General features: G+C 57.0%; 2 protein-coding genes across 3 annotated transcripts in view; one reads left to right on the top strand and one right to left on the bottom strand.

The window, feature by feature from the left end:
- The window catches only part of LOC140190177 (organic solute transporter subunit alpha), a 208,185-nt gene extending 206,923 nt beyond the window's left edge, over window positions 1–1,262 (bottom strand). Inside the window, exon 1 of the mRNA XM_072246689.1 lies at window positions 1,209–1,262. Within this exon, the coding sequence (XP_072102790.1) occupies window positions 1,209–1,262 (54 nt within the window). The remainder of the gene's footprint in view (window positions 1–1,208) is intronic.
- A 105-nt stretch (window positions 1,263–1,367) lies between these two features.
- On the top strand, window positions 1,368–27,334 carry LOC140189995 (ubiquitin-conjugating enzyme E2 N-like). 2 transcript variants are annotated; one of them, XM_072246379.1, is made up of 4 exons: window positions 1,368–3,703; window positions 6,741–6,987; window positions 11,942–12,082; window positions 27,035–27,334. In XM_072246379.1, the coding sequence occupies exons 1-4, from the start codon at window positions 3,551–3,553 to the stop codon at window positions 27,070–27,072; spliced, it is 579 nt and encodes a 192-aa protein (XP_072102480.1). In that variant the 5' UTR covers window positions 1,368–3,550; the 3' UTR covers window positions 27,073–27,334. The 2 variants fall into 2 exon arrangements, with proteins under 2 accessions (XP_072102480.1, XP_072102482.1); XM_072246381.1 differs by having other exon boundaries at window positions 1,371–1,589.
- The last annotated feature ends 236 nt before the right edge of the window (window positions 27,335–27,570 follow it).

The raw sequence follows: 27,570 nt of genomic DNA, 5'->3' as shown, positions 1-27,570 counted from the left end.
ATTTTTGTTTTGAAAGTGCAGTGTAGGTAAACACTGAAATACAACAGCCACGACCAGGTAGATTGTGAAGTCAAGAGTCTCTTGTACTAAAAAACTGTTAATGATCTTATGGCAGTATTGTGCAAAAGTCTTGGGTAGGTACGTGTGGGGGAAAAAAAATTATATAGTGCGTAAGACTTTTGCACCATACTGTATTTGTCAACGTGGAGTGGAGAACAAGTTTGTAAATCTGCTGGGAGCAAAGGACTTTGAGAATAGCGAAGATGGAGCACCCATGGGATGGGCGTTGGAGGTGACAGAGGAGGAGTGCCAGGGTGGGGGTGGAGAGGGTGCAGACACCCCCAGCCCTGAGACCCCAGGCAAGGTCATTTGATTCCAAACTATTGTTTTATTGATCATTACAGAATGTCTCTCTGGTGCTCCCCGCTCCCTCCCCTCTCCCTTCCCCTTTTCCCGACCATGATTCCCCTCTCCCTGCTCCCTTCCCACTGTCAGTCCACAATAGAGACCCATATTGGAATCAGGTTTACAAGACTCAAATATGTCATGAAATTTGTTTTTTTGCGGCAGCAGTACAGTGCAATACATAAAACAATTTCAGTAGTTATTCCTGTCACAACGGGGGAGAAGCCTGGTGGAGTGTGCTTTCAGGTTTGTGCCTGATGGGGGGGGGCGGGGGGGGAAGAAGAGAGAATGTCCGGGGTGGGTGGGGTTGACTGCGTTACTGAGGCAGCGACAAGTGTAGACAGAGCACTAAGTAAAAGGGAAGACAGAGGAAGTGCAGACTTGTCCTGTTCCGCTGCCACGTCAGTCAGTGATGGTAAATCGGATTCTGCGGATAGGATAGGATAGGTTTCTTTGAAAGTGCTGAGCTGATGTCAGCGGGGAGGAAGCTGTCGCTGAACTGTGATGTCAGCGGGGAGGAAGCTGTCGCTGAATTGTGATGTCAGTGGGGAGGAAGCTGTCGCTGAATTGTGATGTCAGCGGGGAAGAAGCTGTCGCTGAACTGTGATGTCAGTGGGGAGGAAGTTGTCGTTGAGCTGTGATGTCAGCGGGGAGGAAGCTGTCGTTGAACTGCGATGTCAGCGGGGAGGAAGTTGTTGAACTGTGATGTCAGCGGGGAGGAAGCTGTCGCTGAACTGTGATGTCAGCGGGGAGGAAGCTGTCGTTGAACTGTGATGTCAGCAGGGAGGAAGCTGTCGCTGAACTGTGATGTCAGCGGGGAGGAAGCTGTCGCTGAACCTCGTGGTCTTCAGGCACATTTACCTGCTGTCCGATGGCTGGCTGTGACCCTGCACGCACGTACACCCTGTGCGAATGTCCTAGTCACTTTTCATGTTTTAATTACTGCTATTTCACATTTATTCGACTGCTTGTTTCATTCCAATAGCTACATCTCCAACTGGCACATGAGCAGCTGAGACTTGGACTGGCAGTCCCTACGAGGGACTGTGAGGACAGCCAAGGGGATCGTTGGAGGCTCCCTCCCATTCATTGGAGACGTTTTCAGGAGTGCTGTCTACACAGGGCCCACAGTATTTTCAAGGATCCCACCCATGCATCCACCTTCTTTGACATTCTACCATCAGGCAGGAGGCTCCAATGCATAAAGTCGGAACAGCTGCTTTCAGGCCATTAGGCTTCTGAACTCCCTGCCGCATCGCATTCCGAGTGTCACCGGTTAATCTGTTCTGTACTTCACAATATTTAATTTATGCGCTTACTCTGCTTATCTATGCCTAACTTGTTTGTAGTTTTCTTTTTACTTTCCTAAGTTATGTGTGTGTTATGTGTACTAAGGTGCTTTACAGCCTGGTCTAGAGAAGCGTTATCTCGTTTGACAGTATACATGTACGTAGTTCAATGACAATAAACTCAACTTGACATTAGACTCTCTTAAGGCTGATTTGTACTTGTGCGTCAAATGTACACCGCACCTCTCCCAAAATGTAACTACGTGTTGCGGCGTCTCAGACCGCGACAACTGGTATTGGTCCGCTTGGTAGCATCGCATTTCCTCCTACGCTGCAATAGTTTCCCATCGGGCGACTGAAGAAGGGCAGGGAAGGAACTCTGGCTGCAATGCTTTCCATAAAGCTTTACAGACCTCCGAAATTATGGAGGACCCTGTGCTTGAGGCCAATTTGTAGCTAGTTGCTACAGTCTGTTGCCTTCCACCTGAAGCTAAAACTCAAATGGTGATTGCCAGTCTCTGAGTATACTATGCATACACTGATGCAAAATAAATGGTTGGAGACGATGAACCAAATCGTCAAATCTACCTGCCGACATCCGAAAATATTTGAAATGCACTTCCTCGTCCATGTCTCTCAGTGGCCGGACAAGCACAGAAAATTCACCCTCCTTCAGTTTCAGTTGCCATTGTTTGGAGTTTGAGTTTCTTCGTGTTGAGTTTCACACCAACGCACAAGTATAAATGCTCACACGGCGTAGCCCGCTTGCGTAGGCTATGGCGCAAACTTGTACCCACAAGTATAAATCAGCCTTTACAGAAACACACACGTTGCACTGTCAACCCTCAGACCACGTCACTCAGGGACTTGGTCTAATATAGTTAGGCACTGTCACAATATACGTGCTGTGTGGTTGAGAGACAATAACTTTGAAGAGGGGGTGGCCCAGATGGTTGGGAGGGGGTGCCCCTGATGATGTCTCTCTCCTTTCTGAGACAGTGCCACAAGGATGTTGCCAGGTCTGGAGGACCTGAGATCAATAGGTTAGGACTTTATTCCTTGGAATGTAGAAGACTGAGAGGTTTGATGGAGGTAAACAGAATTATGAGAGTACAGATAGGGTAAATGCAAGCAAGCAGGTTGGGTGAGACTGCAACTGGAGTGGGTTAAGGGTGAAAGGTGAAAATTTAAGGAGAACATGAGGGGAAAGTTATTCACTCACAGGGTGGTGAGGGTGTGGAACAAGTGGCACATGCCAGCTCGATTTCAACACTTAGAAGTTTGGATAGGTACATGGATGGCAGGGGTGCGGAGGGCTGTGGTCCTGGTCTATGCCAGGTTGATGGGAGTAGATCAGTTAAATTGGTTCAGCACAGACTAGATAGGCCAAAGGGCCTGTTTCTGTGCTGTACTTTTCTATGGCACTTTGTGATCTCTTGTGTTCCTGCAGCTTGGAATTTCTGCTGATGAATCCAGTCAGAAGGTTTACCACCATACATAGAAAGCCCACAGCACAATACAGGCCCTTCGGCCCACAATGCCGTGCTGTGAGGAGGGGAAGATGGCGACGCGATGGCAGCGCGCACGGCCTCTCCGGTGAATAATATCTGTAATCCGCCAAGTAGGGGACCGTGTACAATTCTGATTTGATGGAGACGGACGTGAGAGCACGGAGGAACATCTGGAGAAACTTCTGAAATGCCCGCTTCGCTGCCGCTGCTACTGTGTGGTAACCGGAATCTCCGGAGCAGAAGGCCCCGAAATCCTTGGCTTTGCGTGTTTCAGCGGCCAGGGTGAAGTCGAAGGCGCTCGGGAGGCTGTATCGGAGAGGCTGGTCAGAAGCTCGAAGTTTTCGGATGGATGGACTCAGTGTCGGCTGCTTCCAAGGCATCAACAAGTTGTCGGTGCCTGGGGGTTTATGGCAGGGAGTTTCTCCCTTTTGCCACCTGCTATCGGGACTCAGGAGTCAATCAACTCAGGACTTTGAGACTTTTTTTATCGTGCTCATGGTTTGTTCTTTATCAAATGATGGTATTGCTTTGCACTGCTGTAACTATATGTTATAATTATGTGGTTCTGTCAGTGTTAGTCTTTGGTTTGTCCTGTTTTCTGTGATATCACTCCGGAGAAACATTGTATCATTTCTTAATGCATGTATGCATTTCTAAATGACAATAAAAGAGGACTGAGTGTTCTCATAATCTAACATCATCTTACTTTAGAAATTACCTAGGGTTACCCATAGCCCTCTATGTTGCCCCTCATGGCCCCTTTACATCTATCCCCTCCGACCCTAAATCTGTGTTGTCTAGTTTTAGACTCCCCCACTGTAGGGAAAAATACTGACAATGCCCTTCATGGTTTCTGTGGAAGTTTGTTAGGGGTCTTCGATGAAATGCTAAATCTTTAAGTCAGGGGGTTCCCAACCCTTTTTTTAATGCCACAGAGCCTCAACATTAGCTGAGAATTGCCTCGGACTACTCTGGAGGCCAAATCATTTGGTACATTTATAGCAGAGGTTGATGGGTTCTTGATTAGTCAGGGTGTCAGAGGTAGGAGAATGCGGTTGAGGGGGAGAATAAATCAGCTATGATGGAATGGCAGAGCAGACTCAATCCTACTCCTATGTAGGCACTGTCGTGATGGAAAACTACCTTGTTGCAGCATCAGGCACGTAGCAACAGAGATACAAAATTCATGGGAAAAACACAAGAATGGGACTTTTTGGGTCTCACCTTTCCACTGTAGATTCTTCAATAGGCTTGCTGCATGTTCACCTTACACAGCCCCCCCCCCCCAAATCTGACTTCCACTACTCTCGAGGGACGGAGATCTACCTCCCTTTTCGAGGAGCGCTGCACACCTCAGAATGAAACGATCCTCTTCCCTCCACCTTGTAACCATTTCCCCCTCCTTCAAGAGTTTCCTGCAGGTGGGGGCATCGCCACGTCTGCACCACCCTACCCCATCAGGATGCCGTACATTTCCACCCCGGCAGGACATGTATCAATGAGCTTGTCAACGTAGAATAGGTTTCAAAGGTACATTTGATGTCAGAGAAGTGTATGCAATATACATCCTGAAATTCTTTTTCTTCGCAAACATCCATGAAAACAGAGGAGTGCCCCCAAAGAATGAATGACAGTTAAATGTTAGAACCCCAAAGCCCTACCCAACTTCCCCCTCCCATGCGTAAGCAGCAGCAAAGCAACAACACCCCCATCAGCAAAAAAATATCGGCACCCCCCCCCCACCAAGCAGTCAGTCGTGCAGCAAAGCATCAATAAAGACACAGACTTGGTAGTACCCCAACGATTACTCATTCACTCAGTATAATTCATCATACTCTCTCTCTCCCTAATAAGGGAAAAAGAGATGTCCCCGTTTCACAGCAAGAGGGGAAACTGAAAGCAACTCGCTGATTTCTGGTGTTAAAAGTCTTGCGTCGCTTTTTCCAAGCTCTGTGCCCAAAGAACTTGGGTCTCTGGGCACACAGCCAGCTCGCTGCTCACAACCTTCCGTCTCCCACAATGCATCAGGTGGCGGCACCTCCCTTGAGTCCGCCCGCCTCCAGAGTCGCGGAAACCTGGCACCCTGAAGGTGTGCTCATCTTTCAGGCCGCTTCCGTGGTATATCGAGAAGCAGCTGATCGTGAGGCCCCGAGAGCTGGTCCCATTTCATTAAAGAACTATAGTCAGCGTGTAACTCCAGGTCAGGGTCTTCATAAGAACCTTCAAAGGGAAAAAAAGAGATAGTAAAGATAGAAATAGAGCTGCTTCTGAAAATGCAAGCAAAGGAGGCGCCTTTAGACTAAGCTGCACAAAATTTACAAGGATGTTGCCAGCACTTGAGGAACTGTGTTATAAAGGAAGGTTGGATAGGTTAGAACTTTATTCCTTGGAGTGTGGAAGGTTGAGAGGAGATTTAATAGAGGTATACAAAATTATGAGGGATATAGAGAGGGCTAAATGCAAGCCAGCTTTTTCCACTGAGGTTGGGTGAGACGTAAGCAAGAGGCCATGAGTTAACGGTGAAAGGTAAAGCATTTAAGGCAGGGGTTCCCAACCATGAACCGATACCATTAAGGAAGGGGTCCGTAGACCCCAGGTTGGGAACCCCGGATTTAAAGGGAACTGAGGGTGAATTTTTTTCACTCACAGGGTGCGGAAGCAGGGTTGAAGTGGAATGTGGGTTTCATTGTAACATTTAAGATAAATTTGGCTAGGTACAAGGATGGAGGGCTGTGGCCCATGTGTGGACTGGTGCGACTTGTCAGAGTAACTGTTCGGCACAGACCAGGTGGGCCTCTTTCAGTGCTGTGGTGCTCTATGAAACTGTTATGGACACAAGGTGTTGTCGAGAGAGAGGACTAATTTCCCTCCCCAAGAGTGGGCCTGCTTAGTCTGCCTGGGGCTCAATCCAATGCCGCCCTCCCCGTGATGAGGGATGGGGTGGGAGGATGCTTTGTGGCTGAGGTCCGGCTAGACCAGGAATGCTCCATGCACTCAGTGCGTTAACTGCAGGAACACGATCGTGGGAATGGCTGCTGACAAGGTTGAGGGTCTGTCTGGATGTCTTATCCCTCAGTGCTGCCTCTCACACAGAGCTGAGATGCCTCCTGGCTGCCCTCTCCTGCAGAACAAAATCCACCCCTTCCCCAACTACCACCTCTCCCTCAGCTCAGAGGATTATCCTGGTCTTCTCTTCCAAGACTTGGAGATCCCACCTCAGCACACTTCCTGCAATATGGATATCCCTTCTCACCATCCTACCCACCCTCGGGGTAGAATCCCTCCTTTCTGTCCTGGTCCTCCCTCTCGTGGCCCCTCCCTCTCTACTGCCCATCCCACATCGCTCTGCCCTCACCACCTCCCTCAGTGATGCCTCCTTCCTTACCACTGCTTCAGCGCTCTCCCCTCCTCACTGCCCCTCACTCAGTACCCTCCCCTGTCCGTCCCTTCCCTCAGGGTGGTGCTTGTTCAATACCCCCACCCCAAGGTGCTGCTTGCCTCATGTCATTGCTGACACCCCTGTGCCTCTCCCCAGGAGACGCAGCGGCTGCTGGCAGAGCCGGTGCCGGGGATCCGGGCCCAGCCCGACGAGGCCAATGCCCGCTACTTCCACGTGGAGATCGCGGGGCCACAGGACTCGCCCTTTGAGGGGGGCAACTTCAAACTGGAGCTGTTCCTGCCCGAGGAGTACCCGATGGCCGCCCCCAAGGTTCGCTTTGTCACCAAGATCTACCACCCCAACGTTGACAAACTGGGCCGCATCTGCCTCGACATCCTCAAAGGTGAGGGCCAGAGTCTCCTCCGTTCCCTCACCTGACCCCTCCCCACCCTCCCTCCCTACCTCCTTCCCCTCTCCCTGGGCCGCATCTGCCTCGACATCCTCAAAGGTGAGGGCCAGAGTCTCCTTACCCTGAACCTAGCCTCCCTCTCCCCATCAACATCACTGTTCATCTTAGGGGTGACGTCGGGGTGGGGACTGTGGGAGTGTGTTGGGGTGGGGACTGTGGGAGTGTGTCGGGGTGGGGACTGTGAGGGTGTGTCAGTGATGTCGGGGTGGGGACTGTGGGAGTGTGTCGGGGTGACATCGGGGTGGGGACTGTGGGAGTGTGTCGGGGTGACGGGGTGGGGACTGTGGGAGAGTGTTGGGGTGACGTCAGGGTGGGGACTGTGGGAGTGTGTCGGTGATGTGGGGGTGGGGACTGTGGGAGTGTGTCGGGGTGACGTCGGGGTGGGGACTGTGGAAATGTGTCAGGGTGGGGACTGTGAGGGTGTGTCAGTGATGTCGGGGTGGGGACTGTGGGAGTGTGTCGGGGTGACATCGGGGTGGGGACTGTGGGAGTGTGTCGGGGTGATGTGGGGGTGGGGACTGTGGGAGTGTGTCGGGGTGATGGGGTGAAGTCGGGGTGGGGACTGTGGGAGTGTGTCGGGGTGACATCGGGGTGGGGACTGTGGGAGTGTGTCGGGGTGACGTCGGGGTGGGGACTGTGGGAGTGTGTCGGGGTGGGGACTGTGAGGGTGTGTCAGTGATGTCGGGGTGGGGACTGTGGGAGTGGGTCGGGGTGACATCGGGGTGGGGACTGTGGGAGTGTGTCGGGGTGACGGGGTGGGGACAGTGGGAGAGTGTTGGGGTGACGTCAGGGTGGGGACTGTGAGAGTGTGTCGGTGATGTCGGGGTGGGGACTGTGGGAGTGTGTCGGGGTGGGGACTGTGGGAGTGTGTCAGGGTGACGTTGGGGTGGGGACTGTGGGACTGTGTCGGGGTGACGTCGGGTGGGGACAGTGGGTGTGTGTCGGGGTGATGTCGGGGTGGGGACTGTGGAAATGTGTCGGGGTGGGGACTGTGGGAGAGTGTCGGGGTGACATCGGGGTGGTGGCTGTGGGAGTGTGTCGGGGTGACGTTGGGGTGGGGACTGTGGAAGTGTGTCGGGGTGGGGACTGTGGGAGTGTGTCGGGGTGACATCGGGGTGGTGGCTGTGGGAGTGTGTCGGGGTGGGGACTGTGAGAGTGTGTCGGGGTGAAGTCGGGGTGGGGACTGTGGGAGTGTGTCGGGGTGACGTCGGGGTGGGGACTGTGGGAGTGTGTCGGGGTGACGTCGGGGTGGGGACTGTGGGAGTGTGTCGGGGTGACGTCGGGGTGGGGACTGTGGGAGTGTGTCGGGGTGACGTCGGGGTGGGGACTGTGGGAGTGTGTCGGGGTGACGTCGGGGTGGGGACTGTGGGAGTGTGTCGGGGTGACATTGGGGTGGGGACTGTGGGAGTGTGTCGGGGTGGGGACTGTGGGTGTGTGTCGGGGTGACGTCAGGCTGTGGACTCTGGGAGTGTGTCCGTGACGTCGGGGTGGGGACTCTGGGAGTGTGTCGGGGTGACAGGGTGGGGACTGTGGGAGTGTGTTGGGGTGACGTCAGGGTGGGGACTCTGGGAGTGTGGGAGTGTGTCGGGGTAGGGACTGTGGGAGTGTGTCGGGGTAATGTCGGGGTGGGGACTGTGGGAGTGTGTCGGTGACGTCGGGGTGGGGACTGTGGGAGTGTGTCGGGGTGACGTCGGGGTGGGGACTGTGGGAGTGTGTCGGGGTGACGTCAGGGTGGGGACTGTGGGAGTGTGTCGGGGTGACATCGGGGTGGGGACTGTGGGTGTGTGTTGGGGTGGGGACTGTGGGAGTGTGTCGGTGACGTCAGGGTGGGGACTGTCGGGGTGGGCACTGTGGGAGTGTGTCGGGGTGGGGACTGTGGGAGTGTGTCAGGGTGACGTCGGGCTGGGGACTGTGGGAGTGTGACGGTGACGTCGGGGTGTGGACTGTGGGAGTGTGTCGGAGTTCAGGGTGGGGACTGTGAGAGTGTGTCGGTGATGTCGGGGTGGGGACTGTGGGAGTGTGTCAGGGTGGGGACTGTGGGAGTGTGTCGGGGTGAAGTCGGGGTGGGGACTGTGGGAGTGTGTTGGGGTGACGTCGGGGTGGGGACTGTGGAAGTGTGTCGGGGTGATGTCGGGGTGGGGACTGTGAGTGTGTGTCGGGGTGACGTCGGGGTGGGGACTGTGGAAGTGTGTCGGGGTGGGACTGTGGGAGTGTGTCGGGGTGACATCGGGGTGGTGGCTGTGGGAGTGTGTCAGTGACGTCGGGGTGGGGACTGTGGGAGTGTGTCAGTGACGTCGGGGTGGGGACTGTGGGAGTGTGTCGGGGTGGGGACTGTGGGAGTGTGTCAGTGACGTCGGGGTGGGGACTGTGGGAGTGTGTCGGGGTGACGTCGGGGTGGGCACTGTGGAAGTGTGTCGTGGTGGGGACTGTGGAAGTGTGTTGAGGTGACGGGGTGAAGTCGGGGTGGGGACTGTGGGAGTGTGTCGGGGTGGGGACTGGGAGTGTGTCGGGGTGGGGACTGTGGGAGTGTGTCGGTGACGTCGGGGTGGGGACTGTGAGAGTGTGTCGGTGATGTCGGGGTGGGGACTGTGGGAGTGTGTCGGGGTGGGGACTGTGGGAGTGTGTCGGGGTGACGTCGGGCTGTGGACTCTGGGAGTGTGTCCGTGACGTCGGGGTGGGGACTCTGGGAGTGTGTCGGGGTGACGGGGTGGGGACTGTGGGAGTGTGTTGGGGTGACGTCGGGGTGGGGACTCTGGGAGTGTGGGAGTGTGTCGGGGTAGGGACTGTGGGAGTGTGTCGGTGATGTCGGGGTGGGGACTGTGGGAGTGTGTCAGGGTGGGGACTGTGGGAGTGTGTCGGGGTGAAGTCGGGGTGGGGACTGTGGGAGTGTGTCGGGGTGACGTCGAGGTGGGGACTGTGGGAGTGTGTCAGGGTGGGGACTGTGGGAGTGTGTCGGGGTGACGTCGAGGTGGGGACTGTGGGAGTGTGTCGGGGTGACGTCGGGGTGGGGACTGTGGGAGTGTGTCGGGGTGATGTCGGGGTGGGGACTGTGAGTGTGTGTCGGGGTGACGTCGGGGTGGGGACTGTGGGAGTGTGTCGGGGTGGGACTGTGGGAGTGTGTCGGGGTGAAGTCGGGGTGGGGACTGTGGGAGTGTGTTGGGGTGAAGTCGGGGTGGGGACTGTGGGAGTGTGTCAGTGACGTCGGGGTGGGGACTGTGGGAGTGTGTCGGGGTGATGTCAGGGTGGGGACTGTGGGAGTGTGTCGGGGTGACGTCGGGGTGGGGACTGTGGGAGTGTGTCAGTGACGTCGGGGTGGGGACTGTGGGAGTGTGTCGGGGTGAAGTCGGGGTGGGGACTGTGGGAGTGTGTCGGGGTGACGTCGGGGTGGGGACTGTGGGAGTGTGTCGGGGTGGGGACTGTGGGAGTGTGTTGAGGTGACGGGGTGAAGTCGGGGTGGGGACTGTGGGAGTGTGTCGGGGTGACGTCGGGGTGGGGACTGTGGGAGTGTGTCGGCGTGACATCGGGGTGGGGACTGTGGGAGTGTGTCGGGGTGACGTCGGGGTGGGGACTGTGGGAGTGTGTCGGGGTGACGTCGGGGTGGGGACTGTGGGAGTGTGTCAGGGTGGGGACTGTGGGAGTGTGTCGGTGACGTCGGGGTGGGGACTGTGAGAGTGTGTCGGTGATGTCGGGGTGGGGACTGTGGGAGTGTGTCGGGGTGGGGATTGTGGGAGTGTGTCGGGGTGACGTCAGGGTGGGGACTGTGGGAGTGTGTCGGGGTGACGGGGTGGGGACTGTGGGAGTGTGTCGGGGTGACGTCGGGCTGTGGACTCTGAGAGCGTGTCGGTGACATCGGGGTTGGGACTCTGGGAGTGTGTCGGGGTGACGTCAGGGTGGGGACTGTGGGAGTGTGTTGGGGTGACGTCGGGGTGGGGACTGTGGGAGTGTGTTGGGGTGGGGACTGTGGGAGTGTGTCGGGGTGACGTCGGGGTTGGGACTGTGGGTGTGTGTTGTGGTGGGGACTGTGGGAGTGTGTCGGTGACGTCGGGGTGGGGACTCTGGGAGTGTGGGAGTGTGTCGGGGTGGGGACTGTGGGAGTGTGTCGGGGTGGGGACTGTGGGAGTGTGTCGGGGTGACGTCGGGGTGGGGACTGTGGGTGTGTGTTGGGGTGGGGACTGTGGGAGTGTGTCGGGGTGATGTCGGGGTGGGGACTGTGGGAGTGTGTCAGGGTGACGGGGTGGGGACTGTGGGAGTGTGTCGGAGTGATGCTGGGGTGGGGACTGTGGGAGTGTGTCGGGGTGACGTCAGGGTGGGGACTGTGGGAGTGTGTCAGGGTGACGGGGTGGGGACTGTGGGAGTGTGTCGGGGTGACGTCGGGGTGTGGACTCTGAGAGCGTGTCGGTGACATCGGGGTGGGGACTCTGGGAGTGTGTCGGGGTGACGTCAGGGTGGGGACTGTGGGAGTGTGTTGGGGTGACGTCGGGGTGGGGACTGTGGGTGTGTGTAGGGGTGGGGACTCTGGGAGTGTGTCGGGGTGACGTCAGGGTGGGGACTGTAGGAGTGTGTTGGGGTGACGTCGGGGTGGGGACTGTGGGTGTGTGTTGGGGTGGGGACTGTGGGAGTGTGTCGGTGACGTTGGGGTGGGGACTCTGGGAGTGTGGGAGTGTGTCGGGGTAGGGACTGTGGGAGTGTGTCGGGGTGACGTCGGGGTGGGGACTGTGGGTGTGTGTTGGGGTGGGGACTGTGGGAGTGTGTCGGGGTGACGTCGGGGTGGGGACTGTGGGTGTGTGTTGGGGTGGGGACTGTGGGAGTGTGTCGGTGATGTCGGGGTGGGGACTCTGGGAGTGTGTGGGCTTCTCTGACTGATACCCCACCGTCCCTCCCGCTGCAGACAAGTGGTCACCGGCCCTTCAGATTCGGACAGTACTGCTGTCTATCCAGGCTCTCCTGAGTGCCCCCAATCCCGATGATCCTCTGGCAAATGACGTGGCAGAACAGTGGAAAAACAGTGAATCACAGGCTATAGAAATCGGTGAGTGTACACGGTCTGTAGAGATGGGTGAGTGTACACGGTCTGTAGAGATGGGTGAGTGTACACGGTCTGTAGAGATGGGTGAGTGTACACGGGCTGGAGAGATGGGTGAGTGTACACGGTCTGTAGAGATGGGTGACTGTACACGGGCTGGAGAGATGGGTGAGTGTACACGGTCTGTAGAGATGGGTGAGTGTACACGGTCTGTAGAGATGGGTGAGTGTACACGGTTTGTAGAGATGGGTGAGTGTACACGGTCTGTAGAGATGGGTGAGTGTACACGGTCTGTAGAGATGGGTGAGTGTACACGGGCTGGAGAGATGGGTGAGTGTACACGGGCTGGAGAGATGGGTGAGTGTACACGGGCTGGAGAGATGGGTGAGTGTACATGGCCACCTGGTCCTGCTGGGGCACTGGTGTCGGAGTTTCATTGTGTGGGATCCCAGGAATGGGATGGTGCAGAGAGAGCTTCACTCTGTGCTCTGTGCCTGGACCCAGGAGAGTGGGGTAGGACATTGTGGAGGGAGTTTCATTGTGTGGGACTCCGGGACTGTGTGACTAGACAATATAGCCGAAGCTTCACTCTGATGGCAGGAGTGTGTGATGGGACGGTGTGGAGGGAGCTTCACTCTGTGTCTGACCCTGGGAGTGTGTGATGGGACAGTGTGGAATGAGCTTCACTCTGTGTCTGACCCTGGGAGTGTGTGATGGGACGGTGTGGAGGGAGCTTCACTCTGTGTCTGACCCCGGGAGTGTGAGATGAGACGGTGTGGAGGGAGCTTCACTCTGTGTCTGACCCCGGGATTGTGCGATGGGACGGTGTGGAGGGAGCTTCACTCTGTGTCTGACCCCGGGAGTGTGTGATGGGACAGTGTGGAATGAGCTTCACTCTGTGTCTGACCCCGGGAGTGTGTGATGAGACGGTGTGGAGGGAGCTTCACTCTGTGTCTGACCCTGGGATTGTGCAATGGGACGGTGTGGAGGGAGCTTCACTCGGTGTTTGACCCCGGGAGTGTGTGATGGGATGGTGTGGAGGGAGCTTCACTCCGTGTTTGACCCCGGGAGTGTGTGATGGGATGGTGTAGTGGGAATTTCACTCTGTGTCTGTCCCTTTTTTTTAAACAAATTCTTTATTACAAATGTCGGTGCTATACAGTATGTACAAAACCAGTGACTAACACATTTACTACTACAAACAGACCCAATACATGTTAAACCAATATATTACCATCTTCATCAATGATGGCATTTACACCCCGCAGAGCCCAACGGTCCCGGAACACCTCTACGGTTGCCGTGGACTGTGCGTATTCCTTTTCAATGTTCACCCGGGCACGAACATACCCCCGAAACATAGCCAGTCAGTCTGCCCGGGGAGAACCTCCTGCCACCCTTTAACGGGAGCCACGGATGGCAATTTTCGCCAGCCCCAGGAACAAGTTGACAAGGACAACCTTATCCCTCTGTGCCCCCCTCCTTACTGGATGACCATATATGAATAGGGTGGGACTGAAATGCAACCAGAAGGCGAGAAGCAGCCCACGCAAATACGCGAAAAGGGGCTGCAGCCTCACACACTCCACGTACATTTGGTACACGGTCTCCTCCAGCCCGCAGAAGTGACACACGGCTGGGAGATCCGTGTACAGACTAAAGAACTTACTGCAGGGCACCGCTTTATGCAGCACCCTCCAGCCGAGGTCCCCAAGGTGCATGGGAAGGACTCCCTTGTAAAGGGACTTCCACTGCGGACCCCCCTCACCTCCAGGTGGAAAGACCGACCGCCATGGCGTGTCGGGACGGTGGACAAAGGCTAGGAAGTGGAGGGTGTGGAGCAGCAGCCCATAAAGGTACCTCCTGCCTGCATCCCTGAATGGGATTGTGGGTGTCGATGAAAGACGGCTCAAGTTGTGTGGATTCGTCTCTCGGGTAAGGCTGCGGGGCCTGGGCCTGATGAGCAGCTCAGCTTGAGTCGATCCACACACCCGAGCCGCACCGACATCCGTTGAGGCAGGGCAAGGGTCGGCCAGGACCCCGCCCTCTGCCAGAGGAGGGGATTCCCGGCCTGAGGCAACCATGTTCCAGACTCTCAGTAGGTCCTGATAGAAGCCGGGCAGCCTCTGCAAAGCAGCACGGCTGACGCCCGCCGGTGGTAGCTGCATATCTTCGGCAAGACAGCAGCCCCTCCGGAGGAAGAAAGTCGCCAACACGTGCCACCTGGGAGGGTGCTCGGCGTACAGGAATCTCTGCAGAGTCCTGAGGCGGAGAGCCACCAGTCGTGTGCGTACACACACCAGCGACTGTCCGCCCTCTCCTACTGGGAGACTCAGAACCGCTGCAGAGACCCAGTGTTTCCTGTTTCCCCAGAAGAAGTCCACTAGCTTCCTCTGCATTCTCGCGACAAAAGGGGCAGTGGGGGCCAAGGTGACCATCCAGTACCACAACATGGAGGCCACCAGCTGGTTTATGACCACCACCCTGCCTCGATAGGAAAGCACCCTGAGAAGGCCTGACCAGCGCCCTAGCCGGGCCATGACCTTTGTCTCCAGGTCCTGCCAGTTCGCCAGCCAGGTCTCCCCAGAAGGACTCAGGTAGACTCCCAGATAGAGAAGGCGTCTGGTGCTCCACTCAAAAGCTCTCATTTCCTCCGGCAGGGAGTCCACCTGCCACTGGCCTACTAAGAGTCCGGAACATTTCGCCCAGTTGATCCTTGCAGAGGATGCCGCCGAGAAAACATCTTGGCACTCGTGCATCCTCCGCAGGTCACAGGGGTCTGTCATCATGAGGAGTACGTCATCGGCGTAGGCCGAGAGGACGACCTCCATGTCCAGTTCGCGCAGAACCAGACCTGTCAGCCTTCACCGAAGAAGGCTGAGTGGCTCGACACAGATCGCATACAGTTGACCGGACATGGGGCACCCTTGACGCACTCCTCTTCGGAAGGGAATAGGTCCTGTCAATGATCCGTTAATCTTAACTAGGCACTCTGCGGCAGAGTACAGGAGCCGAACTCGGGCCACAAAGTGTGGTCCGAGCCCAAAAGCCTGCAGGGTGCCCACCAGGAAACTGTAGTCCACCCGGTCAAACGCCTTCTCCTGGTCAAGAGAAAGAAACGCTGCCGGGGTCCCAGTCTCCTGGAGTAGGTGGATCAGGTCCCGTACTAGGTGGACATTGTCCTGGATGGAGCGGCCCGGGACTGTGTAAGATTGGTCAGGATGGACCACCTATCCAATTACCAAACCCAGACGGCCATTGCCCGGGCGAAGATCTTGTAGTCCGCGCACAAGAGGGAGACTGGCCGCCAGTTCTTTAGCAGGCGGAGGTCGCCCTTCTTGGGCAGTAGGACCACAACAGCTCTTCGCCATGAGAGGGGCATTTCTCTGGTGGCTAGGCTCTCCCCTAGGACAAGGCTGTAATCATCCCCCAGGACATCCCAAAAAGCCTGATAAAACTCAACACTCAGTCCATCCAAGCCAGGGGACTTGCCTCTCCGGAGTTGCCGAAGGGCAGTGGACAGCTCCTCCCGAGTCAGGGGGGCGTCCAGACGCACTGCGTCCTCTGGGCTGACCTTAGGCAAATCCTTCCAGACCTCATTACACGCCTCCGCATTTGACAGATCAGGCGAGAATAAGGACCGATAGAATGAATGGACTTCGTTGTTAATTCCATCAGGGTCCGTGATGGAGGAACCATCGGCAGCCAGCAGCTCCACTAGCTGCTTTTGAACTCCCCGCCACCTCTCCCACGAGTAGAAGAAGGGTGAGCCACGGTCCAAATCCTGCAGCATTTGGATCCGTGACCTCACGTACGCACCTCGGGACTGCTGAAGCTGCAGGTTCCTTAGTGCGTCCTTCTTCTCCTGGTATTCCTGCCACAGCTGCTGGTCTCCAGCGGTCGGACCGAGGCGGGACTCCAGGTCAAGCAACGCTCTCTCAAGCCGCTCAACCTCAGAGCCCCGCCTCTTTGTCAATCCCCTAGTAGACTCCCGACATAAAAACCAGATGTGGGGTAGGGAGCAGAACTCTCTCCGCCTCTCCTTCCAGGAGACCCAGAACGCTCGGAACGAATTCCGGAATCGGCTGTCCTCCAGCAGCCGGTTGTTAAAATGCCAATACCCGGATCCCACCCGAGGGTGTAGTGGAATAAATTCCATCCACACAAGGTGATGATCCGAGCACGACACTGGCCGCATGGAGGACGCCGACACGCGGGAGGCGTAGGCCCGAGAGATGTAAATGCGGTCTATCCTGGAACCTCCTTCTCTAGACCTTCTCGAGAAGGCACTGGAGTTGGGGTGAAGATTCCGCCAGCTGCCCACCAAGTCAAAGGAGCCGACTAGCTCCTTTAACTTTTCTGCCGATGCTGGGTCGCGTTGGAGGCCTGAGCGGTCCTCCGCCTCGAGGGTACAATTGAAATCTCCCCCGAGGATGATGCAATCCCCAGGATTGATGGAGCTCAGCAGGGTGGACAGCTGGCAGAATAGGCGCGTCTGCATCACACCGCGCCTGGGAGCATACACATTGATAAAATGAAATGGTACGCCATCCAGGCGCACAACCAGGTGGAGCAGACGGCCGGGCACAACGTGTTGGACTCTTTCAATTACTGGCTGGAAGGTCGGGGCCAACAGGATCGCCACCCCGCTAGAAATGGAGCTGAGGTGGCTCATGTAGACCCCACCCCTCCACTCCAGGAGCCAAGCAGACTCGTCCCCAGGGATGGTATGGGTTTCCTGCAGGAAACTCACCGTATACCGCCCATCCCTGAGGGCTGAGAGATTGTTATGCCTGCGAAGAGGGCCCCTGCTGCCGTTTACATTGAGACTAGCTATGGTAAGCTTCATGTCGGGAGTACACTAGGTCTCAGCAGCTGTGCCCATTCCGGTGAGAGCGGAGGCGCCCTCCACCACACTGTCCGGAAAGAAAGCAAGGATACTTTTTGCCTTCCGGGCTCGAGCGGTACCAGCGACACCCTGTGACCTGCCATCCCCCATTGGAGCGAGGCTGCTTCTCCCTCTGATGTCCCTTACTAGGTCATCTAGGAAAGATTTTAGTTGCCGTCTGTCGTTCCCTGACACCGCATTCCTCTTTCCCTTTCCCTTCCGTCTGAGGATGACTCGCAGGGATTTCACCAGCCTCGGCATGCTGGGCCAGCGAAGCGAGGCTAGTTGAGGCCGGTGCTTGGCACCCTCAGAGGTGAGAATGAAATGCTTAATTTCCTCCACAGGTATCAATGGGGATTTCTCAGGAGGGGTGAGGATGTCCATTGTTTCACTATTGAAGGAGTCCCCCTCCAACCCGTCACTGCAGACAGAATCCCCATCGGCCTCCCCGCATGTTCCAATAGATGGCCGCGCTTGTGACCCATACCGCGCAGCGGGCACCTCGCTCTTACCTGCCCGTTCCACCGTCGCATCAGCCTCATCCACATTTGCGACAGTGGAGGGACAATCCCCAGGGACTCCCTGCAAGTCATTTATTGCTGGGGTCGACGTGCGTAGAATATCGTCCTCCCCAGGGAGCAGGTATTAAGGGGAACCCGGTACCTTTGGTCCAAGGGATTCACAAGCAGCCTGGTGCTGAGAATGAGAGAGCTTTGTCTCGTCTCCTCTTACACTATTCGATACACTTGCCTCCAAAGAGGCGCTGACTTGTAGGTCCTGGGTGGAGGCCTCCAGGGCTGCCTCATTTGTGCAAACGCTATCACAAGCTTTTTGCATAACCACACCATCTACCCCTGGACTGGTGGCTACATCTGGGGACTCAGGTTTATAACCAACCTCTACCCGGATTCCCACCCCTTCCTGGGACTCCCCTGCATCTACATCGCCTGCGCGCTTGCGGGAACGTTCTCTTCTCCTCTTCACGCCGGAGGAGCACACAGGTGCAGGCTTCACCGATGGGGCGGTGCTTTCTGTTTCCATCGCCCCATCTGCTCGCGCACCTCCCCGAGCCCCACGCTCCACTTCAGGCGAAGTGGGCGTGAGCTCTGCGGCCTCAGAGGTCGACTTCTTAGGGTGTTTGGATTTCTCCTTTGCCTTCTTACTCCGCACAGACTCCACCCCCTCCCCCACCTGAACCACAGGGAGAGGCGTAGGGATCGACCCAACCGTAGTAGTAGGGACAGGGCTAGGGGCAGGGTGAGGAGCCGGGGCAGGATCAGGGGCGGGGGCAGGGTCAGATGCAGGCGCAGGTGCACGCGCAGGAGGAGGATCAGGGGCAGAGGTAGCTGGGGCACTGGTGCCCGAAATGGGCTCCCTCGGGTTCCGGGTGGTAGGACAGTCCCTCCGAAAGTGCCCCACCTCCCTGCACGCATGGCACCGGGGGCGCTCGGAGCTCCAGTACACCTGATAATCCACTCCCTCGTGCTGGACAGTAAACCGGCCCTCAACATCGTCTTCCCTTTCCAGCTGCATGAATACCTGACGCCGGAAAGAGATTACGGTGCGGAGGGTGTGTCTCTTAAATTTGTGTCGGATGGCAGTGATCTCCGACCTTACTTGCCCTAAATGGGCCAGTGGGGGAAGCAGGTCCTCATTCGGAATGAAAGGCTTAACATGCCCAAGCACGATATGTTGCGTGGGGGCCGTCACCAGCTCCATCGGTAAAAAGATGTTGTCTACTGTGACTCCCCTGCTTAGGGCCCGGTGCACTAGCTCTTCATTCGCCAGATAGAACACCGCCTTTCCGAACTCCTTTTCGGTGGCCAAAATGCCACCTCTCCCCGCCAGGTCCTCCATGGCCTCCGCACACTTTTCTAGTGTCATTCCCGGGCGCAAAATACATTGCACCCCACGTTCCACCTTCACCGACCGAAACAGGGCGTTGTCCGAGGCCGGGGAGGCAGCCGCCCTTGCATAACTCCCCGCAGGCCCGCGACTCCCTGGAGACCGGTCCGGCATGCTGGCGCTCTTTCCAGTCTGCGAATTTTACAGCGGTGTCGATTAGAAGTCCTGGAGCGAATCGAGTAACTGGCCGGGAAAGTTTGCAGTCGACAGTTCCTTGCTGGCTCGGCGCCAGGAAAGGCTCTGTCGGACTTGCAGAAACCCAGGCCGGGAGAGGCCGAAACGTCCTTCCAGATGCTCTGGCTCCGACACTGGACGAAAATCAGGGAGATAAAGGAGGAGGAACGTTGCCCCGAAGTCAATGGGAGGGAACGACGGCGTTTGCCTCCGGTTTTGGAGCGAACCGGCTTCCTGGCGAGTTGCCAGCGGCCGCAGCTGGGAGCTACACAGTTAGCAGCCGCCAACAAACCCAGCCCAAACCGGCAGTAAAACTCCAAACCGAGCTTCCACACCAACACTGTCACTCACTCAGTTGTCCAAGAGACTTTTAGTGCCACCTCCAAAGTATTCCACGAACTTTATCCAGTAGTTTTGCCTTGATTTCTCCCAGCTCAGTCAGCACAGCTCCTCTCTGTGTCTGACCCCTTTTTTTTTTTTTTTTAAACAAAATTCTTTATTACAAATGTCGGTGCCATACAATATTTACAAACCCAGTGAATAACACATTTACTACACTACAAACAGACAATACATGTTAAACCAATATATTGCCATCCTCGTCAATGATGGCATTTACACCCCGCGGAGCCCAACGGTCCCGGAACATCTCGACGGTCGCCGTGGACTGTGCGTATTCCTTTTCAATGTTCACCCGGGCTCGAACATACCCCCTAAACATAGCCACGCAGTCCGCCCGGGGAGAACCTCCTGCCACCCTTTTCCAGGAGCCACGGATGGCAATTTTCGCCAGCCCCAGGAGCAAGTTGACAAGGACATCCTCATCCCTCTGTGCCCCCCTCCTTACTGGATGACCATATATGAATAGGGTGGGACTGAAATGCAACCAGAAGGCGAGAAGCAGCCCACGCAAATACGCGAAAAGGGGCTGCAGCCTCACACACTCCACGTACATATGGTACACGGTCTCCTCCAGCCCGCAGAAGTGACACGCGGCTGGGAGATCCGTGTACAAACTAAAGAACTTATTGCAGGGCACCGCTTTATGCAGCACCCTCCAGCCGAGATCCCCAAGGTGCATGGGAAGGACTCCCTTGTAGAGGGACTTCCACTGGGGACCCCCCTCACCTCCAGGTGGAAAGACCGACCGCCATGGCGTGTCGGGACGGTGGACAAATGCTAGGAAGTGGAGGGTGTGGAGCAGCAGCCCATTAAGGTACCTCCTGCCTGCATCCCTAAATGGGATTGTGGGTGTTGATGAAAGACGGCTCAAGTTGTGTGGATTCGTCTCTCGGGTAAGGCTGCGGGGCCTGGGCCCGACGAGCAGCTCAGCCCGAGTCGTTCCACACACCTGAGCCGCACTGACATCCGTTGAGACAGGGCAAGGGTCGGCCAGGACCCCGCCCTCTGCCAGAGGAGGGGATTCCCGGCCTGAGGCAACCATGTTCCAGACTCTCAGTAGGTCCTGATAGAAGCCGGGCAGCCTCTGCAAAGCAGCACGGCTGACGCCCGCCGGTGGTAGCTGCATATCTTCGGCAAGACAGCAGCCCCTCCGGAGGAAGAAAGTCGCCAACACGTGCCACCTGGGAGGGTGCTCGGCGTACAGGAATCTCTGCAGCGTCCTGAGGCGGAGAGCCGCCAGTCGTGTGCGTACACACACCAGCGACTGTCCGCCCTCTACTTCTGGGAGACTCAGAACCGCTGCAGAGACCCAGTGCTTCCTGTTTCCCCAGAAGAAGTCCACTAGCTTCCTCTGCATTCTTGCGACAAAAGGGGCAGGGGGGGCCAAGGTGACCATCCGGTACCACAACATGGAGGCCACCAGCTGGTTTATGACCACCACCCTGCCTCGATAGGAAAGCACCCTGAGAAGGCCTGACCAGCGCCCTAGCCGGGCCATGACCTTTGTCTCCAGGTCCTGCCAGTTCGCCAGCCAGGTCTCCCCAGAAGGACTCAGGTAGACTCCCAGATAGAGAAGACGTCTGGTGCTCCACTCAAAAGCTCTCATCTCCTCCGGCAGGGAGTCCACCTGCCACTGGCCTACTAAGAGTCCGGAACATTTCGCCCAGTTGATCCTGGCGGAGGATGCCGCCGAGAAAACATCTTGGCACTCGCGCATCCTCCGCAGGTCACAGGGGTCTGTCATCATGAGGAGTACGTCATCGGCGTAGGCCGAGAGGACGACCCCCATGTCCGGTTCGCGCAGAACCAGACCTGTCAGCCTTCGCCGAAGAAGGCCGAGGAATGGCTCGACACAGATCGCATACAGTTGACCGGACATGGGGCACCCTTGACGCACTCCTCTTCGGAAGTGGATAGGTCCTGTCAATGATCCATTAATTTTAACTAGGCACTCTGCGGCAGAGTACAGGAGCCGAACTCGGGCCACAAAGTGTGGTCCGAGCCCAAAAGCCTGCAGGGTGCCCACCAGGAAACTGTGGTCCACCCGGTCAAAAGCCTTCTCCTGGTCAAGAGAAAGAAACGCTGCCGGGGTCCCAGTCTCCTGGAGTAGGTGGATCAGGTCCCGTACTAGGTGGACATTGTCCTGGATGGAGCGGCCCGGGACTGTATAAGATTGGTCAGGATGGACCACCTGTCCAATTACCGAACCCAGACGGTTGGCCATTGCCCGGGCGAAGATCTTGTAGTCCACGCACAAGAGGGAGACCGGCCGCCAGTTCTTTAGCAGGCGGAGGTCTCCCTTCTTGGGCAGTAGGACCACAACAGCTCTCCGCCATGAGAGGGGCATTTCTCCAGTGGCTAGGCTCTCCCCTAGGACAAGGCTGTAATCATCCCCCAGGACATCCCAAAAAGCCTGATAAAACTCAACACTCAGTCCATCCAAACCAGGGGACTTGCCCCTCCGGAGTTGCCGAAGGGCAGTGGACAGCTCCTCCCGAGTCAGGGGGGCATCCAGACGCACTGCGTCCTCTGGGCTGACCTTCGGCAAATCCTCCCAGACCTCATTACATGCCTCCGCATTTGACGGATCAGGCGAGAATAAGGACCGATAGAATGAACGGACCTCGTTGTTAATTCCATCAGGGTCCGTGATGGAGGAGCCATCGGCAGCCAGCAGCTCCACTAGCTGCTTTTGAACTCCCCGCCACCTTTCCAACGAGTAGAAGAAGGGTGAGCCACGGTCCAAATCCTGCAGCATTTGGATCCGTGACCTCACGTACGCACCTCGGGACTGCTGAAGCTGCAGGTTCCTTAGTGCGTCCTTCTTCTCCTGGTATTCCTGCCACAGCTGTTGGTCTCCAGCGGTTGGACCGAGGCGGGACTCCAGGTCAAGCAATGCTCTCTCAAGCCGCTCAACCTCAGAGCTCCGCCTCTTTGTCGACCCTCTAGTGTACTCCCGACATAAAAACCGGATGTGGGCTTTGCCCACATCCCACCATAGCCGTAGGGAGCAGAAATCTCTTCGCCTCTCCTTCCAGGAGACCCAGAAAGCTCGGAACGAATCCCGGAATCGGCTGTCCTCCAGCAGCCGGTTGTTAAAATGCCAGTACCCGGATCCCACCCGAGGGTGTAGTGGAATAAATTCCATCCACACAAGGTGATGATCCGAGCACGACACCGGCTGCATGGAGGACGCCGACACGCGGGAGGCGTAGGCCCGAGAGATGTATATGCGGTCTATCCTGGAACCTCCTTCTCTAGACCTTCTCGAGAAGGCGCTAGAGTTGGGGTGAAGATTCCGCCAGCTGTCCACCAAGTCAAAGGAGCCGACTAGCTCCTTTAACTTTTTTGCCGATGCTGGGTCGCGTTGGAGGCCCGAACGGTCCTCCGCCTCGAGGGTACAATTGAAATCTCCCCCGAGGATGACGCAATCCCCAGGATCGATGGAGCTCAGCAGGGTGGACAGCTGGCAGAATAGGCGCGTCTGCATCACACCGCGCCTGGGAGCATACACATTGATAAAATGCAATGGTACGCCATCCAGGCGCACAGCCAGGTGGAGCAGACGGCCGGGCACAACGTCCTGGACTCTTTCAATTACTGGCTGGAAGGTCGGGGCCAACAGGATCGCCACCCCGCTAGAAATGGAGCTGAGGTGACTCATGTAGACCCCGCCCCGCCACTCCAGGAGCCAAGCAGACTCGTCCCCAGGGATGGTATGGGTTTCCTGCAGGAAACTCACCGTATACCGCCCATCCCTGAGGGCTGAGAGATTGTTATGCCTGCGAAGAGGACCCCTGCTGCCGTTTACGTTGAGACTAGCTATGGTAAGCTTCATGGCGGGAGCACACTAGGTCTCAGCAGCTGTGCCCATTTCGGTGAGAGCGGAGGCGCCCTCCACCACACTGTCCGGAAAGAAAGCAAGGTTACTTTTTGCCTTCCGGGCTCGAGCGGTACCAGCGACACCCTGTGACCCACCATCCCCCGTAGGAGCGAGGCTGCTTCTCCCTCTAATGTCCCTTACTAGGTCATCTAGGAAGGATTTTAGTTGCCGTCTGTCGTTCCCCGCCACCGCATTCCTCTTTCCCTTTCCCTTTCGTCCGAGGATGACTCGCAGGGACCTCACCAGCCTCGGCATGCTGGGCCAGCGTAGCGAGGCTAGTTGAGGCCGGTGCTTGGCACCCTCAGAGGTAAGAATAAAATGCTTAATTTCCTCTACAGGTATCAATGGGGACTTCTCAGGAGGGGTGAGGATGTCCATTATTTCACTATCGAAAGAGTCCCCCTCCAACCCGTCACTGCAGACAGAATCCCCATCGGCCTCCCCGCATGTTCCAAAAGATGGCTGCGCTTGTGACCCATACCGCGCAGCGGGCACCTCGCTCTTACCTGCCCGCTCCACCGTCGCATCAGCCTCATCCACATTTGCGACAGTGGAGGGACAATCCCCAGGGACTCCCTGCAAGTCATTAATTGCTGGGGTCGACGTGCACAGAAAAACGCCCTCCCCAGGGGGCAGGCATAGAGGGGAACCCGGCACCTTTGGTCCAAGGGATTCACAAGCAGCCTGGTGCTGAGAATGAGAGAGCTTTGTCTCGACTCCTCTTACATTATTCGGTACACTGGCCTCCAGAGAGGCGCTGACTTGTAGGTCCTGGGTGGAGGCCTCCAGGGCTGCCTCATTGGTGCAAACAGGGCTATCACAAGCTATTTGCACAACCACACCATCTTCCCCAGGACTGGTGGCTACATCTGGGGACTCAGGTTTAGAACCAACCCCTACCCGGATTCCCACCCCTTCCTGGGACTCCTCCGCATCTACATCCCCTGCCCTCTTGCGGGAACGTTCCCTTCTCCTCTTCACACCGGAGGAGCACACAGGTGCAGGCTTCACCGATGGGGCGGCGCTCTCTGTTTCCATCGCCCCGTCTGCTAGCGCACCTCCCCGAGCCCCACGCTCCACTTCAGGCGAAATGGGCGTGAGCTCTGCAGCCTCAAAGGCCCGCTTCTTACTGTGTTTGGATTTCCCCTTTGCCTTCTTACTCCGCACAGACTCCACCCCGTCCCCCACCCGAACCACAGGGAGAGGAGCAGGGACCGACCCAACCGTAGGAGTAGAGGTAGGGGTAGGGGCAGGGGCAGGGTGAGGGGCTGGGGCAGGATTACGGGCGGGGGCAGGGTCAGATGCAGGCGCAGATGCACGTGCAGGAGTAGGATCAGGGGCAGAGGTAGCTGGGGCACTGGTGCCCGAAATGGGCTCCCTCGGGTTCCGGCCGGCAGGACAGTCCCTCCGAAAGTGCCCCACCCCCCTGCACGCATGGCACCGCGGGCGCTCGGAGCTCCAGTACACCTGATAATCCACTCCCTCGTGCTGGACAGTAAACCGGCCCTCAACATCGTCCTCCCTTTCCAGCTGCATGAATACCTGACGCCGGAAAGAGATTACGGTGCGGAGGGTGCGTCTCTTAAATTTGTGTCGGATGGCAGTGATCTCCGACCTTACTTGCCCTAAACGGGCCAGTGGGGGTAGCAAGTCCTCATTTGGAATGAAAGGCTTAACATGCCCAAGCATGATACGTTGCGTGGGGGCCGTCACCAGCTCCATAGGTAAAAAGATGTTGTCTACCGTGACTCCCCTGCTTAGGGCCCGGTGCACTAGCTCTTCATTCACCAGATAAAACACCGCCTTTCCAAACTCCTTCTCGGTGGCCAGAATACCACCTTTCCCAACAAGGTCCTCCATTGCCTCCGTACACTTTTCTAGTGTCATTCCAGGGCGCAAAATACATTGCACCCCACGTTCCACCTTCACCGACCGAAAAAGGGCGTTGTCCGAGGCCGGGGAGGCAGCCGCCCTTGCGTAACTCCCCGAAGGCCCGCGACTCCCTGGAGACCGGTCCGGCATGCTGGCGCTCTTTCCAGTCCGAGAATCCTACAGCGGTGCCGGTTAGAAGTCCTGGAACGAGTCGAATAACTGGCCGGGAAAGTTTGCAGTCGACAGTTCCTCGCTGGCTCGACGCCAGGAAAGGCTCCGTCGGACTTGCAGAGACCCAGGCCGGGAGAGGCCGAAACGTCCTTCCAGATGCTCTGGCTCCGACACTGGACGAAAATCAGGGAGATAAAGGAGGAGGAACGTTGCCCCGAAGTCAATGGGAGGGAACGACGGCGTTTGCCTCCGGTTTTGGAGCGAACCGGCTTCCTGGCGAGTTGCCAGCGGCCGCAGCTGGGAGCTACACAGTTAGCAGCCGCCAACAAACCCAGCCCAAACCGGCAGTAAAACTCCACACCGAGCTTCCACACCAACACTGTCACTCACTCAGTTGTCCAAGAGACTTTTAGTGCCACCTCCAAAGTATTCCACGAACTTTATCCAGTAGTTTTGCCTTGATTTCTCCCAGCTCAGTCAGCACAGCTCCTCTCTGTGTCTGACCCCGGGAGTGTGTGATGGGACAGTGTGGAGAGAGCTTCACTCTGTGTCTGAGCCTGGGAGTGTGTGATGGGACAGTGTGGAGGGAGTTTCACTCTGTGTCTGAGCCTGGGAGTGTGTGATGGGACGGTGTGGAGGGAGCTTCACTCTGTGTCTGACCCCGGGAGTGTGTGATGGGACGGTGTGGAGGGAGCTTCACTCTGTGTCTGACCCCGGGAGTGTGTGATCGGACGGTGCGGAGAGAGCTTCACTCTGTGTCTGACCCCGGGAGTGTGTGATGGGACGGTGTGGAGGGAGCTTCACTCTGTGTCTGACCCCGGGAGTGTGTGATTGGACGGTGTGGAGGGAGATTCACTCTGTGTCTGACCCCGGGAGTGTGTGATGGGACGGTGTGGAGGGAGTTTCACTCTGTGTCTGACCCTGGGAGTGTGTGATGGGACGGTGTGGAGGGAGCTTCACTCTGTGTCTGACCCCGGGAGTGTGTGATGGGACGGTGTGGAGGGAGCTTCACTCTGTGTCTGACCCCGGGAGTGTGTGATGGGACGGTGTGGAGGGAGTTTCACTCTGTGTCTGACCCTGGGAGTGTGTGATGGGACGGTGTGGAGGGAGCTTCACTCTGTGTCTGACCCCGGGAGTGTGTGATGGGACGGTGTGGAGAGAGCTTCACTCTGTGTCTGACCCCGGGAGTGTGTGATGGGACAGTGTGGAGGGAGCTTCACCCTGTGTCTGACCCCGGGAGTGTGTGATGGGACGGTGTGGAGAGAGCTTCACTCTGTGTCTGACCCCGGGAGTGTGTGATGGGACGGTGTGGAGGGAGCTTCACTCTGTGTCTGACCCCGGGAGTGTGTGATGGGACGGTGTGGAGGGAGCTTCACTCTGTGTCTGACCCCGGGAGTGTGTGATGGGACGGTGTGGAGAGAGCTTCACTCTGTGTCTGACCCCGGGAGTGTGTGATGGGACGGTGTGGAGGGAGCTTCACTCTGTGTCTGACCCCGGGAGTGTGTGATGGGACGGTGTGGAGGGAGCTTCACTCTGTGTCTGACCCCGGGAGTGTGTGATGGGATGGTGTGGAGGGAGCTTCACTCTGTGTCTGACCCCGGGAGTGTGTGATGGGACGGTGTGGGGTTGGCCATATTCCTCTGACCTGTGTTCTCTCTTCCAGCACGTACATGGACCAAACTCTACGCCACGAGCAGCTAAGGTGCGAAGGCAGAGATTCCCCTGGCCTGCCGTCACACTCCCTTCACGCCAGCCCATCACCCCAACGAATGTACAGCGTCCATGGAGTTGTGGGCTGCCCTCATCCTCCATGGTGGGGTTCCCTCCTTTTATTTATAACTTGATCCGTATGGAAATGCTGAAAAGAAATCCCTGTTTTTTTTTGTAATGATCTGTAGACCTGGGACAATGCGATCTGTTTTTTTGTGTATGATGTGTATATATAAATAAATGATTGTATGGATCCATGGCTCCCGTCGTACCTCTGTCAGTCGGCAGGGCAGGCTCTCGTTCTGGTCCTCACCGTGTGAGGAGGGAGCACCACTCAGGGTTGGCGGTGCCTCGGTGCCGGAGGGACAGCGGGGAATGGAGCGTCTCGATGTGGGACAGGTTGCGAGGAGGGAGCCCCTTGCACACAGGAGGGGCGACGAGCTGGAAGTGCTGTACGGTGGGAGGCGTGGTGATAGGAGGGAGTGCCAA

Source organism: Mobula birostris, chromosome 29 (genome assembly GCF_030028105.1).
Source record: "Mobula birostris isolate sMobBir1 chromosome 29, sMobBir1.hap1, whole genome shotgun sequence".
NCBI classification, from domain to species: Eukaryota; Metazoa; Chordata; class Chondrichthyes; order Myliobatiformes; family Myliobatidae; genus Mobula; species Mobula birostris.
This window is presented reverse-complemented; position numbering and strand designations above follow the sequence as displayed.

Excerpts from the sequence above, each read along its gene's own strand:
- LOC140189995 (XM_072246379.1), top strand. The coding sequence starts at position 3,551 with ATGGATGGACTCAGTGTCGGCTGCTTCCAAGGCATCAACAAGTTGTCG. Across the intron at positions 6,988-11,941 it reads CTGCCTCGACATCCTCAAAG|ACAAGTGGTCACCGGCCCTT; the intron begins GTGAGGGCCAGA and ends CTCCCGCTGCAG. Across the intron at positions 12,083-27,034 it reads ATCACAGGCTATAGAAATCG|CACGTACATGGACCAAACTC; the intron begins GTGAGTGTACAC and ends TCTCTCTTCCAG.